This window comes from Leucoraja erinacea, chromosome 10 (genome assembly GCF_028641065.1).
Source record: "Leucoraja erinacea ecotype New England chromosome 10, Leri_hhj_1, whole genome shotgun sequence".
Classification (NCBI taxonomy): Eukaryota; Metazoa; Chordata; class Chondrichthyes; order Rajiformes; family Rajidae; genus Leucoraja; species Leucoraja erinaceus.
The window spans coordinates 15,287,177-15,301,451 of NC_073386.1; the positions used below are offsets into that span (position 1 = coordinate 15,287,177).

The 14,275-nt window shown below is 39.4% G+C and overlaps 1 protein-coding gene across 8 annotated transcripts in view; it reads left to right on the forward strand.

Annotated features, from left to right (window-relative positions):
• Positions 1-14,275, forward strand: part of ptprfa (protein tyrosine phosphatase receptor type Fa) — a 321,092-nt gene that overhangs the window by 247,811 nt on the left and 59,006 nt on the right. For 5 of the 8 annotated variants that reach the window (XM_055641521.1, XM_055641524.1, XM_055641527.1 and 2 more), the window contains 2 exons: positions 1,592-1,704; positions 13,477-13,509. In XM_055641521.1, the coding sequence (XP_055497496.1) occupies positions 1,592-1,704; positions 13,477-13,509 (146 nt within the window). The remainder of the gene's footprint in view (positions 1-1,591; positions 1,705-13,476; positions 13,510-14,275) is intronic. The other 3 variants (XM_055641525.1, XM_055641526.1, XM_055641529.1) reach the window with 1 other exon arrangement.

Sequence of the window (14,275 nt, forward strand, 5' to 3'; positions counted from 1 at the left end):
TCTTGCTACCAGGCCAAGAAATTAGGCAAAAATATAAAGGGTAGCCAGTTTGAAAATTGATTGAGGTACAGATTTAGTTTGAGTTTTTCTGAATGGGTATTTTTGTGCTGAAAATAAATGATTGTTTGTATTTGATTCAAACTTGATGCCATGGAAATGGTGCTACAAGCTTTCAAATGTAATTTAAAAAATTTGTATTATCTATAATATCACAACTAAATTTTGATCCAGTCATGCGAGGATATAGTTTGAGGGAGGCAGAGGGAGAATATAAAGCATACTTATTTCAATTGAAGTGAGGCGTAATCATTCACTGATTTTTCTTGCTCCATTTATTTTGCCATCTTTTGGACACAGTAAACAGGAAAGGTAAGACTCACACTAATATCCGTAGTGTTACCTGAAACTGACCTCCTAAGTCCTCCTTCTGGTTGATAATCACATTTGTTCTTGCACATCTACCAAAGGAGACAAATATATGCTTCTTATCCTCTTGCAACCTAGGTCAAACATGATCTAATTTTAATATTTTTCTTGTTTGGTGCTTCGAATTTAATTGTATTTCTCTGCTGAGACTGGTAATTTTGACATGCAGAATTATGAGCAGAAGCGATAGTTCTACTATTCTGTAGCAGATTATGTTGCAGGCTGTTTTGCACAAAATGTGAAATTCCTGAGTTTTTCGACCTATAACTAAAAATTAGTCTACATATCACACTCTCCATACCGCATCAGCTTTACCTTCCCACTCCCCTTTAAGGAAAATATTTTCTTTTGGGTTTAAAATACATTTTTTCTGTAATCAGTAATACAACACTGAAAGTAAAATCATTTCAGGCTCTAAAAACCCTATTTATTTCGGTCATGATATACTTGTAAAATTGAATTGTTTAATAAGCTAGGCACAAACATGAAAAATAAACTAAATTCTGTCAAGCCTAACTTTATTAAGCAAACCCATTCAAGACAAGAGCAAGTTACACTGCTTTGTATTGCAACCACCAGTCCTATCCCTGCTGATTTTTCACACCTTACCGAAATGTCCAACAAGTCAACAGTTTGTTCAGTAATTGAGGAATCTGGCAAATACCAAAAGAAGGTGGTTTCTGGTCATAACAACAAATTTGATGAAGCTTTTTAAACAAACTTGTTAAGCTCTAATATTTGTGTCAAATGGCAATTAATTGGTCTAGTTCCATTACTGATTAAATGCAAAAATAATCTTTTTGCTGAAAATAAACAGGTTCCTCAGCAGCTTAATAAATAAAATACGATATTTCAAGTAGAGCTTCCATGTAAAAATGTTTTATCGGAATTTCTAATTAGAGCCTGCAATTAAATCATAATTGTTACATATATTACAGTCTTGTAAAAGGCCTGCATTTTGCCTTTGTACATTGTGCTATGTATCATTGTGCAACATCAGTATGTGATGTTTTGACCAAAAGGACGTTTTATAAAATAACAGCTTAGTTGACCAGCAACAAAGCACCAGAAATATTTTTTGCCTGTAGATTGCAATATTAGGAGTGAATGGCAGTTTGTGGAAATCACTGAAGTTCTAGATATTAATGACATGTGGTTGGTTCAGGAAACGTGCAACTTCTCCATCTGCAAAAGATGATGTTCCAGGTGGAAAAGACCCATTGCTGGCACACTCTTCAGATCCAGTGGAAATGAGAAGATTAAACTACCAAACTCCAGGTAAACATTGAGCTTTATGTCCAACAAGGTTATTGTTTGTATTTTCTTTAAATCTATATACGTGCAACTCAAATCCAAATTAAAGGGTTTTGTTTTTTGGATGACCGAGCTAAATCATGTAGAATTATTTACTACCAATCATTGAAAGATGTCATATTTATTAACTTTTCCTATTTATTCCTCTACTTAGTGAAAAATTATATTTCCTTCTGGCAGTGCTGAATTTAGATTGTATCAAATACATTCATTTTTCTAAAGCTTGTCTATAACTGGTCTAATATTCTACACAATCTGGTACTAAACCATGCAGGCAATTTTTTTTTTTAAACCAAGCAATGGTACAAGTGGAGATCAATTTATCTTTGTACCATTAAACTATGGAAGAGAAAACAAGCCAAGGGAATGGTGGGTTATAAGATTGTTATTACTACAGGGAGATGGAATGTGTTGCTGTCATCATTATAGCGGAGGTAACTAGATGGAACAAATAGGCTTATTTTACTGCAGATTTTATTTCATATGAGAGCTGTTTCATCCCTCCAAGTTCTGAATAGCTTTTATAAATTTAAATAAAATTTGAGTCAGATTATACATGCATCAAAATTCTTCCTCAAATTTAACAATCAATCAACCTTTATCGTCATCTTGCAAAGCAACAGTTGTACAGTGCAAAATGAGAAGACGTTTCCCAAGCATCGCACATAAAACTTAAACATTTCACACATAAAATAAAAACAATAAAAACAATCCAGTCCCTGATAAAATAGTACGAATAGTTAAAAAGTGCAGGTAAAAACAGCAACATTAAAATACAAGTAAAAACAGTCATAAAATGTCCAGGGCAGCTGATTTAAGTGGCCAGTGCCAGAGTTATTAAATTGCAGGTGCAAAAACAGCAGAATCAGGTGGAGTGACTGTTTAGCAGCCTCACAGCCTGTGGAAAGAAGCTGTTTAGCAGTCTGGTTGTCCGGGCAGGAGATTCAGATGTATGTGGAGGGGGTGCAGTCTGTTCTTTGCAATTTAACAAGCATTAAATAGTTTCAGAGTATTAGGTCAGAAACAACAAGCTGCAGTTACTGGAAATCTGAAATTAGAACAGAAAATCATGAAAATACTGATTGAAACAATGAAAGTCATCAACCTAAAAAAAAAATAGCCCTGTTTCTCCCTCCACATGCTTTCATGATTTGTCGAGTATTTCCAGCATTTTCTATTTCTATTTTCTATTTTTATTTATGACAATTGATGCTTATTTTGTAGGCTCCCATTTTTCCAAATATTTTAAACATCATTCCAAAGGTGTACGTTAAAAAAATTCTAACCTCGTATCTAATGAAATATCTAGTTTTTTCAAAGCAAATTTTTATACTTGCATGTTATAATTAGTTTTGTCAGGAATAATTTTTTTTGATACAAATACATCTATTGATGCTCCTGAACACATCATCAGTGATGTAACCTGGGGTCATTGGGTGTTTCGGGTCTTTCAACATCAGACACCCTCACCAAGGCAACCCAGCCGTGGTTAATCAGACCATGACTTGTGTTCAGGTGGCATTCACTCCTCCCCATGGACCTTCGCTCCTGATCTAGAGCCATCTCAAGGCCTTCTCCGCTGCCTCTGTGGTGTTCGTTAATGGCCCTTCTCCTCGCCACTCCGTTGATGCCCAGTGCACTCAAGGCTTTGTAGAGCGATTGCCCTGCAAAACCTCTGTAGCCAACCTCGATGGGCATACACCGTGCCTTCCAGCCCTGCTTACGGCAGTCTATGACCAGCTCTTCATTCTTCGCATCTTCCTCTCGTGGGCCTCCTCCAGACAGTCCTCCCACGGCACTGTCAGTTCCAATAAGACGATGTTTTTGGTCGCCTCTGAGACCAGGAGGATATCTGGCCTCAGGGTGGTCTTGGAATGTGCTGTGGGAACTTCAAAGCAAAATTTTATACTTGCATGTTTTAATTAGATTTGTCAGGAATAAACTTGTATCAAATAAATCTGAGACCAACAATACCCTTTGGCACTAAATTAATTGCCAATTAATTGGCACTACATACATATAAAGGTATTGAATAAATGTATACATGGGTAAATATATGCAATAAGTTAACCTTGACATTTTGGTCTTATAATAGTATTAAATGATGTCCATCTACTTTTCTGGAGAGGAGACCTATACTAACAAAGATAAAACAAATTAGTGTTTCTAAAATGCAAATTGATTTAGACGAGGCAAGTCTGACCTCTTATCTGAAAGCCTTAGTTATTGTTATGTAAGAAGAAACATTACATTCATAGTAATGTTATAATACCTGTAACCTGTTTGAAGAGGATAAAGACATGATTGAGAATACTAAAAACATTAAAAACCTTTCACAAAGAACACTAGAGGGCATAGCTTTAAGGTGAGAGGAAGAACAGTGAGTGAGAGGTGCCAAGACACAATGCCAGGGGTGGTGATGGAAGCAAATACATTGTGTCAGTTCCTGTGCTAAATTGTTATATGTTAATTTTATTGATACAAATTTGCGCATTTATTGCAGATTACATTATTTCCTATTTTATTTTAAATATCTATATTCAAGTACAGTCATGTATTGTAGAACAACTCTGGATACACCACAATAATATTGTGTTCAAAAGTTGAAATACTGGTTACTGACCTTATTGACAAGGAATACGTTAACACTTCTGCAGCCCGTGGATTAATCTATAGATATTAAGATCTCAAAATCTTATTAATGAGAACCACATATGCTGTACGTTTCTAAGATTTTGAGGATTGTTTCCTGCTGATAAATTTGTCTTAAAATGGATTTGTGCACAATGAAGTTGATGCTTCTTTGAAAAAATTTAAATGTGAAACTTGTATTCCGTTGATTACAAAATGGTGGAATTGAAAGTAACGCAGGACCTCATACAGGCTTTTTATAGTCAAAATGTCCAGTCGGTTTTTGTTTGTAATGTTTTGTTTGTAGTTCGTTCTCAAAAAATACCATGACATTTTGTCCATTCATGTGAAGTGTGTGGCTATGGCTGATTAAATCGATCGGCACAGAGTTTCCATTCACCTAGATGACAGAGGTGTAGGGGTGCAGCAGCATTAGTGATTCTAGATTTTTGAGATTCTCTATTCCGCTTTGCTTCCTCCATTGCCTCCATTGCACCGTTTATTGTGCTAGTGCACCAAACAGGGTGATCCTACGCTTGTTTTCATTGGTGTGTCAATGTTGAAAGACTTCAGACATGTTAGAAGAATCTTTGAATCCCTTTTTCTGTCCACCGCATGATCACTTGCCTTCGGTCAGCACTCAATAAAGTAGCTGCTTTGGTATTCTGTCAGCAGACTTTTCTGACAAGTACTGTTAACTACTTGCACATGAACTGTCTGCAGAATACTTCACACCAAGTGGCAAGACAGGATTCCACATGCACACAGATTCTGTCCCAGCATCTACACATTGCTTAAAGAATCACAGATTAAATTACTTGCTGCAGTTTTGCAATAACATAACAAATAAATATACAATAATCAACAATACAACAGTTAATACTAGGCAACCAAACCATAACAGTACAAAACCAAAGTACATAGTGCAACCAAGACAAAGTTCATGGTAGATCATAGTTGCTAGACCAGGGTTATGGTTAGTTTGGAGAAGTGTTCAAGAGCCTGCTGGCTGCAAAAAAAAAAGTTGTTCTTGAACCTGGAGGTTACGATTCCCAGGTTCCTGTACCATCTTCCTGATGATAGTAGCGAGATGATAGCATGGTAAGGATGGTGTGGGTCTTTGATGATATTAACTGCCTGTGTGAGGTAGCACCTCCTTTAGATCCATTCGATAGTGGGAAGGTCAATGCCCAGGATGAACTGGGCAATGTCTAATCACTATCTGCAACCTCCTTCGTTCCTGGAGGTTACAGTTACCAAACCAGGCCACGATACAACAAATCAATGTGGACTCTAACGTACACCTGCAGAGGTTTGATAGAGTATTTGAAGACATATCAAATTCTTCAATCTTCTAAAGTAGTAGGACAAAGGACAAAGGACATTTATTGTCACATATACCAATTGGTGCAGTGAAATTTGAGTTACCATGCAGCACACAAATAAGATAAACAAAACACTATAGAATTTAACATTAAACATAAAAAAAACAACCCCCCCCCCCCCACAGCGGAATCAACGTTTCCCACTGCGAGGGAAGGCAACAAAGTTCAGGCCCCTTCCTCTTGTTCACCCGTGGTCGGGGCCTATTGAGCCCTTCGCAATTGCCACAACGGCGGCCCGATATTTCAGGCCCTCTCGCCGGATGATGGAACTCCGGCGTCGGAAGAACACTCTCAGCGGCTTGGAGTTCCGATCGGCCGCTTCCTACCGGAGACCGCAGCTCCCGAAGTCGACAGGCCGAGCTGGTCGGAGCTCCAACACTGGCAATCCTCAGCGAAAGATCCCAGGGCTCCGCGACGTTAAATTCAGCGCTGCCCGTGGCTGGAAGCTCCGCAGACCACAGCTCCACGATGTTAGTGCCGGCAGTCCCAGCACTCCGGAGCTCCACACAGCGACCCTAGTAAGGCATCGCCCTCTCTGCGATGGTACTTCACTGCTGCGCCGCTGCTGAAGCTCTGGCCAGTCTCTGGCAGGAAAGGACTCACCAATCCAGATGATAGGCTGCTAGGAGGGGGTGAAGATGCGGCCTGGAGGAAAGATGCATCCTCGACCAGGTAGCGACTGAAAAACTGTTTCCCCCTTAGCCCCCCCATCCCCCACATGAAAAGACTAAAAGACCTCCAAAACAAAACTTTTTGACAGACTAAAAATAAAAAAATGGATGAAAGGATGAACACCTGCAGGCTAGGCTGCCACACTCGATGGCGCCACCACACCACTAGTAGAGGAAATGATGAGCTTTCTTTGTATTTTCACCAATGTGTTTGGCACTGGAAAAATCTCCAGAGTTTTTGAACTAGGACCTAGGAACTTGAAACTGTTGACTCCCTCCACACCTATTCCATCGATGAAGGCAGGTTCATGGATCCTCAGCTTTCCCTTTCTGAGGTCAACAATCAGTTCCTTGGTCTTGCTAACTTTGAGAGCAAAATGATTCTGGCATCATTCAATCAGATTATCGATTCCCTCCTGTACTCAGACTCATCGGTGCCTGTTATTCGTCCAACGTCAGTGGTATCGTCATAAAAGATGGCATTAGAGCTATTGAGGGAGTAGAGCAGGGGACTGAGCACACAGCCTTGAGGCGTTCCAGCATTAATGGTAATTGAGGAGGAAGTACTATTGCCAGTTCAGAATCATTGAAGACTGTCAATGGGAAAGTCGAAGGTCAAACTGCATAAGGATGACCAGCAACTCCACTGAGATTGATGTTAAGGTTGGAGGGCATGATGGTGTTGAATGCTATTGTTGATGAACAACAGCCTGTCACACATGTTCATCCTCTCCAAGTGGTCCAGTATAGAGTGGAAAGCCAGCGAGATCACATCCCCTATTAATCCCTACCATTCCTTGACCTCACCATCTCCATCGCAGGGGACAGACTTCTGACCGACATACACTACAAACCCACTGACTCACATGGCTATCTGGACTACACATCTTCCCACCCTGCCCCCTGTAAAGACTCCATCTCCTACTCCCAATTCCTCCGCCTACGCCGCATCTGTTCCCAGGATGAGACGTTCCACACCAGGGCATCGGAAATCTCCTCGCTTTTCAGGGAACGGGGATTCCCCTCCGCCACCATAGATGAGGCTCGCACCAGGGTCTCTTCCATACCCCGCAACACTGCTCTCTCTCCCCATTCCCACACTCGCAACAAGGGCAGAGTCCCCCTAGTCCTCACCTTTCACCCCACAAGCCGGAAAATACAACAAATAATCCTCCGCCATTTCCGCCACCTCCAACGTGACCCCACCACTCGCCACATCTTCCCATCTCCCCCCATATCTGCCTTCCGCAAAGACCGCTCCCTCCGCAACTCCCTTGTCAATTCTTCCCTTCCCTCCCGTACCACCCCCTCCCCGGGCACTTTCCGTTGCAACCACAACAAATGCAACACCTGTCCCTTCACCTCCCCCCTCGACTCCATTCAAGCACCCAAGCAGTCGTTCCAGGTGCGACAAAGGTTCACCTGTATCTCCTCCAACCTCATCTACTGCATCCGCTGCTCTAGATGTCAGCTGATTTACATCGGTGAAACTAAGCGGAGGTTGGGCGATCGTTTCGCCGAACACCTCCGCTCAGTCCGCAATAACCTACCTGAACTCCCGGTGGCTCAGCACTTCAATTCCCCCTCCCATTCCCAATCCGACCTCTCTGTCCTGGGTCTCCTCCATTGCCAGAGTGAGCAACACCGGAAATTGGAGGAACAGCACCTCATATTCCGCCTGGGTAGCTTGCGTCCGGATGGCATGAACATTGAATTCTCCCAATTTTGCTAGTCTTGCTGTCTCCTCCCCTTCCTTAACCCTCGAGCTGTCTCCCCCCATCCCCCTGCCCTCGGGCTCCTCCTCCTCCCTTTTTCCTTCCTTCTCCCCCCCACCCCCCATCAGTCTGAAGAAGAGTTTCGGCCCGAAACGTCACCTATTTCCTTCGCTCCATAGATGCTGCTGCACCTGCTGAGTTTCTCCAGCATTTTTGTGTACCATCCCCTATTAATCTGTTGCGGCGGTAGGTGAACTGTAATAGGTCCAGGTCCTTACTAAGGTCAGAATTGATATGCATCATAACCAACCTCTTAAAGGAAATTTAAACCATTGGCATCAGTGCCACTCGTTGAATCACAAATAGCTGTTTCCTTTTAGTTTAGTTTTTTTTAAAGTTTAGTTTAGTTTAGAGATACAGCACAGAAACAGGCCCTTCAGCCCACCGGATCCGCGCTGACCAGCGATCCCCACACATTAACACTATCCTACAACCACTAGGAACTATTTTTACTGAAGATCTTGGAGAAAACCCACGCAGGTCACGGGGAGAACGTACAAACTCTGTACAGACTGTACCCGTAATCGGGATCGAACCCGGGTTTCCGGCGCTGCTTTCGCTGTAAGGCAGCAACTCTGCTGCTGCACCACCGTGACTGCCCTTTTTACTTTATTTTCTGAAGACTTAGATTTCCAAATCTTTGCATATCAGCTACTTTGATGAAAACAATTAAAGAATTGTTGATGTAGTACCTTTGTGGTTTCTTCCACGTTTCCAGTGAAATCGCGGTTAGCAATACCTGTACTTAAAAATGTAATGTTTACTGTTGGCTTATAACTTCCAGGTTTGCATAGACATATTATTTAGAATTAATCTGCACTTGCCAGCACATGTCACTTTAATATTTGTGTTTGGAATCGTGAGATTGGAAGTTTGTTTTCAGGACTATTATATTTAATGACAAAATCTGCAGTAGACTAATAAATGTGTGTTTGGATTTGATTGTTGGTGAAATATTCATTAAATTGAACAAAAAAGCAACGGTGATTAAAACTTATTGTGTGGAGATGTTCTAGAGCAATAACATTCCTGTCCTTTTCTGCAATTTAGGTTCCAAATTTATTTGGTGGAACATTATAATGTTTTATACATTTGTGCACTGAATATATTGCCAAAGGATGATTAAAACTAATTAACCATTATTTAATTATCTGCTCTTCCCCCACTTAATCACAATCCATAATCTTCAGATGGGAAAATCAAACGGCTTTCAATTTTATTTAATATCTGCTTTGCTTACCTTCAACAGTGATATTTACTTATTTTGGAATGGAAGTTGCTGAAAGGAATATTTATAATATTTTAGTTGGCTACGTTAATATCTGGTAATCAGTAGAAATAAATTGCTTCGTTATGCAATGGAGGATGAGTTTAAATTTTTTCCTTTGTATTTCCCCATTGAAAACATTTTGCCAAGTTAACAAAGACACCATTCATGTTGTGATTTAAACGGTCGTGAGAAATGTTTGGCATTCAGCTCTCCATATCAACATGCTCTTTAGTAATGTGACAACTATTTCAGTAGAAAAGGATAGGGAATGACAATCCTATTGTGCATTGTTGGTTTTAGATGTAGTATAATCATGAAAGGACCATTGTATAATTTAAAAAAATTGGAAACTGCAGCTGTAAGATGTACTGGCTATTTTGAGACACTGTGTAAACCAAGAGGTTTATAATACTGAATACATTTATTGTCCTTTGAGAAGAATCTAACAATACAATTATTATTTTTATGTTGGGCAGATGGAATTTAATTCAAATAAATGCAGTGTTATATTTTAGTAAGACAAACCAGGGCATACTTACCCAGTAAATTGTAGGATCCTGTTGCAAATCCGAGAAATCTAGGGGAGCAAGTACATAATTCCATGAAAGTTGCAATACGTGTAGACAGTGAAGAAGACGTTTGGTTATTATATTTGGTTATGCATATTAAAACCACATTAAATGATTGGTCTAAAGTTGATTGGGCAATAAAAAGACAAGAAAATATACTTGGTGTAATCAGATTAAAGACATACAAACTAATTTGTGGGTAATTCACGATTTTGGATAACGTCAGCGCACGTGCGCACTTCCCCTCCCACCGGCTCACTCGGGCAATGCGCCAGAGTCGCGCTCAGCCCCGCCCCCCCCCCCTGGTTGGAGCCGTTCCGCTCATGTGAGGCACCGCCAACGCCGAGAGCGGGGGGGCCGGAAGCGGGAGAGAGGCCGCGATTAGTCGAGGCACGGATTAGGTGTGAGGTGGAGTTTAGTCGTGAGGTGGGAGGTTTAGTTAAGTTGAGGTGGGGGCGAGGGGATTAGTCGAAATGTAGGTGAGGGGAAGTGAGCGTAGGTGAGGTGAGGTGAGGAAAAGTGGATGTCTGATCTCAGCCAGCCTCCTGGACCCCCGGCAAATATTTCCTACTTTTTTTTCTGGAGGTGAATATCATGTTTAGTCCATATTGGTTAAAAAAATTGGATCTACTGTATGAGAAGGGTTTAATTTTTTTTTTTAATTAATATAGTGTAATTCAATACAAAATAATAGTTAAAATAATTTTTTTACGGTTATTAAAGTATCATGTAGGCTAGCCGTAAACAAAAAACATTCAAATTAAGGATGTTTCATTCTAAATATATTTAATATAAAATAATTATAAATAATTTAAAATACTATTAACATTCATGACAGAAATTAAACTTTGTGGTGATCTGTCATGGAACAACCCCATTGAAGAAGCTAACAGTTGTTACCCAGACCTCGTTGCTGGTTGCGAAGGGGTCCCCATAACAGCTCAAGCTTCAGGGCCCCAAACATGTAGGTCCGCCATTGCCTATGCTTCCTTTACAGTCATGACTTTGTGGCCAAATTCTGCTTTCACTCTACATCAGTTTGTGTCTGACATCACATTAGTGAGCCTGATTCAAAACAATGACGAGATGTAGTACAGGAAGAAGATTAAAAAATGGCAGCATTGTGTCAAAAGATTAAAAAAAACCTCTCCCTCAATGTCCTAAAAACGAAGGAGTTAGTAATCCCACCCTACTCTGTTTCTAGGATGCTGAAGTGGAGATAATGGAGAACTTCAAAACGTTGCAAATATCATCAATAATTTGATGTGGACTAACCACATCGATGCCATGGCTGAGAAAGCACACCAACGTCTCTGCTTCCTCAGAAGCATAAGCAAATCCTGCATGCCACCTCTGACTCTTACTAATTTCTTCAGATGCTCCATAGAAAACGTCCTATCCAGATGGTTTACAGCTTGATGTGGCAACTGCTCCACCCATGACCGCAAGAACTGGCAGAAAAATGTGAACACAGCCCAGTCCATCATGCAAACCAGAATAGCGAATAGTTATTAAAATCCTATCACTACAGAGAAGCATCCTTTATGTACTTTGTTGAGAATCAAATCAAAATGTAGTCCCCAAGGTAAAATGATGTACATTAAAATCCTGGAGGTAAAAGAGAATACTCTTTAGGAGTTTAACCACCCTTCAGAATCACCTCTTCAGAAGATGCAATTGGTTCCAAGGTCACTTACAAAACAAGATTAGTTGAATGATGCAAAGATGTGGAAGCTGGTTCATTTTTTATCAATATTAATGTATTATGACATATAACCAAAAGATGAAAATGGGCCTTGGTATTAAAAGAATAGTCGCTCCATGAAACTACAGGATGGTAATTAAAATAAATATTTCAACTGTCTGAAAGACTGCATAATGGGCAATCAGAGATAATTGTCTTACAAATGAGAGCAATAACAGGTGAAATTAGCATTGTGCAGTGGAATTAACAAATAAGCATGATACCAGTTAAAATTAGCACGGTGCCATGTAATTATCCTGTTCAAATTAAAGTTCCAGTAGTACTTCACCTCCATCCTGGATCTTTCATTATAATGTTCCAACGATCTCACTTGAACAGTTGGTAAATAAATTATTTGGTTTACATCAGCAATATAATGCAACAAATGTGAATATTTTCTCTGTTTTCTCAAAAGTAGGCATTTCCATCAGTGGACAAATCATCTGTTTCAATGTATAAATGATTAATCAATAGCAGTCGATTTATGTGTGAAAGTATAGTCTGGATATCACTCCATTACTAAAGCAATAGATAGATGGGCAGCTGATAAAGATGGGAAACTCTAAGAAAAGGAAGTAGATGTGTTAGGAGTTGCCCAGTAGCTTGTGATAAGTCACCGCATATACAAATACATTATGAGAGCAATTTGAAGATGATTTCAAAGAATGTCAAAATTAGTTCCAATTTGAATAATAGTCTTTAAATTTAAAATTGAGCCAAAGACCCAATGAATGCGTGAGGTAAATGGATCTATAGTAGATAAAGGTGCCATATGATAATGATTAAATCACTTACTTAAAAGAGTATTATATAATGAGCCCTTTAGCTGCAGGATTCCATTTTACTGACCATCCTGCCTAATGGCTCAATTATAATTATATGGCATCACCACAAAAATAATTGTTGGCAAATACTAATTTTCTTCAACGCTGGCACTCGTTTATGACTGACCCAAGGTGGTATAAACACCTGTTTGCTCGATGATAAAGGGCTAACTTCAATATGCAAAAGTATAGATGTGTTTGTTCCGATTCTGCCCCCCCCACCCTTGCATCAACCCTTCAACAGAATAACATGCCTGTATGGATTTATAGGTTTCGTGTGGTCACAGTGGATTAAATGGAATTTTCATGTTGAAACAGGGCCTATTTTACATAACCTTGAAATAGTGACGTCAAAGCAAAACTGCATCTGTATTATGTTTATTTCTTGTTTGGCTTTTTTCCTTTTTGTGTGGATGCTCTCTTAATATTCTCAGGGGTTCAAATAGGAAATTGGAACTGAAGAACAACAACAGGCACACTTCCAGTAATTAAGGGACAAATGGTGATTAAATAATACAGGAAACTTGTTTTCTTGCACATTACTTGAACCAGGCAGAATTTGTATGGCAAATTCAAAGAAATGAACAGCTAATCTACTGTTATGAAAGGATCACTGTTTGTTTTCTCAGTGTTCACACGGTGGAAGTATTCCAAGTTAAAAAGAGAGCTGCAGATGGAGGGGGGGGGGATACTTAAGTGGTAATTGAACCCCTTGAGAGTACAACCGTTTCGGCACTTATTTAATGTTGAAACTGATTTATTTTTCTCTGCTTAAAGCTAATGTTTTCTTCCTTTATATAAAAAAACATTTCTACATCATTTTCTTCCCTTATAAAACAACATTTCTACACCATTTTCTTCCCACAGGTCCAAGTGTCCCCAGTTGCCCAAACAACTCAAGTTAGTTTAATTGTCCTGTGTCTCATCTGCCCTTTTTTCTGTATATTTCCTCTTGCTGTGCCATGAAGGTTATTTTTGCTCAAAAAAGCTAATCTCAACTTTTTCAATCTGACTAATTGAGCAGTATCCCCTTTGTTATCTACACAGCCTCAATTAAAGTTATATATTCACATTCTGTTTATAAATTTTTTTTTTTAAATGGACAATTTTATAAACTAACCTGGCCAAAAATGTTATTAAAAGCGTGCCAATTGCCAAATCTCTGTACTGAATATCTGCTGCGAGAGGTTACTTAATGGGGCTAATGGCTTTCCCATCTTAACTGTTACAAAAAAAGTTTCAAGTCTTTTACCCTTTCCCCGTACTTTTTATTTATCCTATTTTAAAGGCATTTTATCACTAGTAGAAAGCATGTCTATCGAATAGAAAATGAATCCATACTTAATAAAATATCTTTGCCTGAAAAAGCATATTCTTAAGAGTATAACAATACAAAACTGTCAGTAGAGCCTTTACATTCCTTTTATGAAAATACATTTATTTGTTCCTAATGAAAAAGAAAACATGCATTTTTTTTTCAACCAACAGCAGTTCATATTTTGAATTGCAAATTTAAAGCTGCTTGGCTTTGTAAAAGGTCAACTGACATTTTTGCATTATTCTTTATATTAGACTAAGTTTAACAATGCAGGCTGAGAGACAAAAGAAACAGAAACATAGAAAATTTGTGCAGGAGTAGGCCATTAGGCCCTTCGAGGCAGCTCCG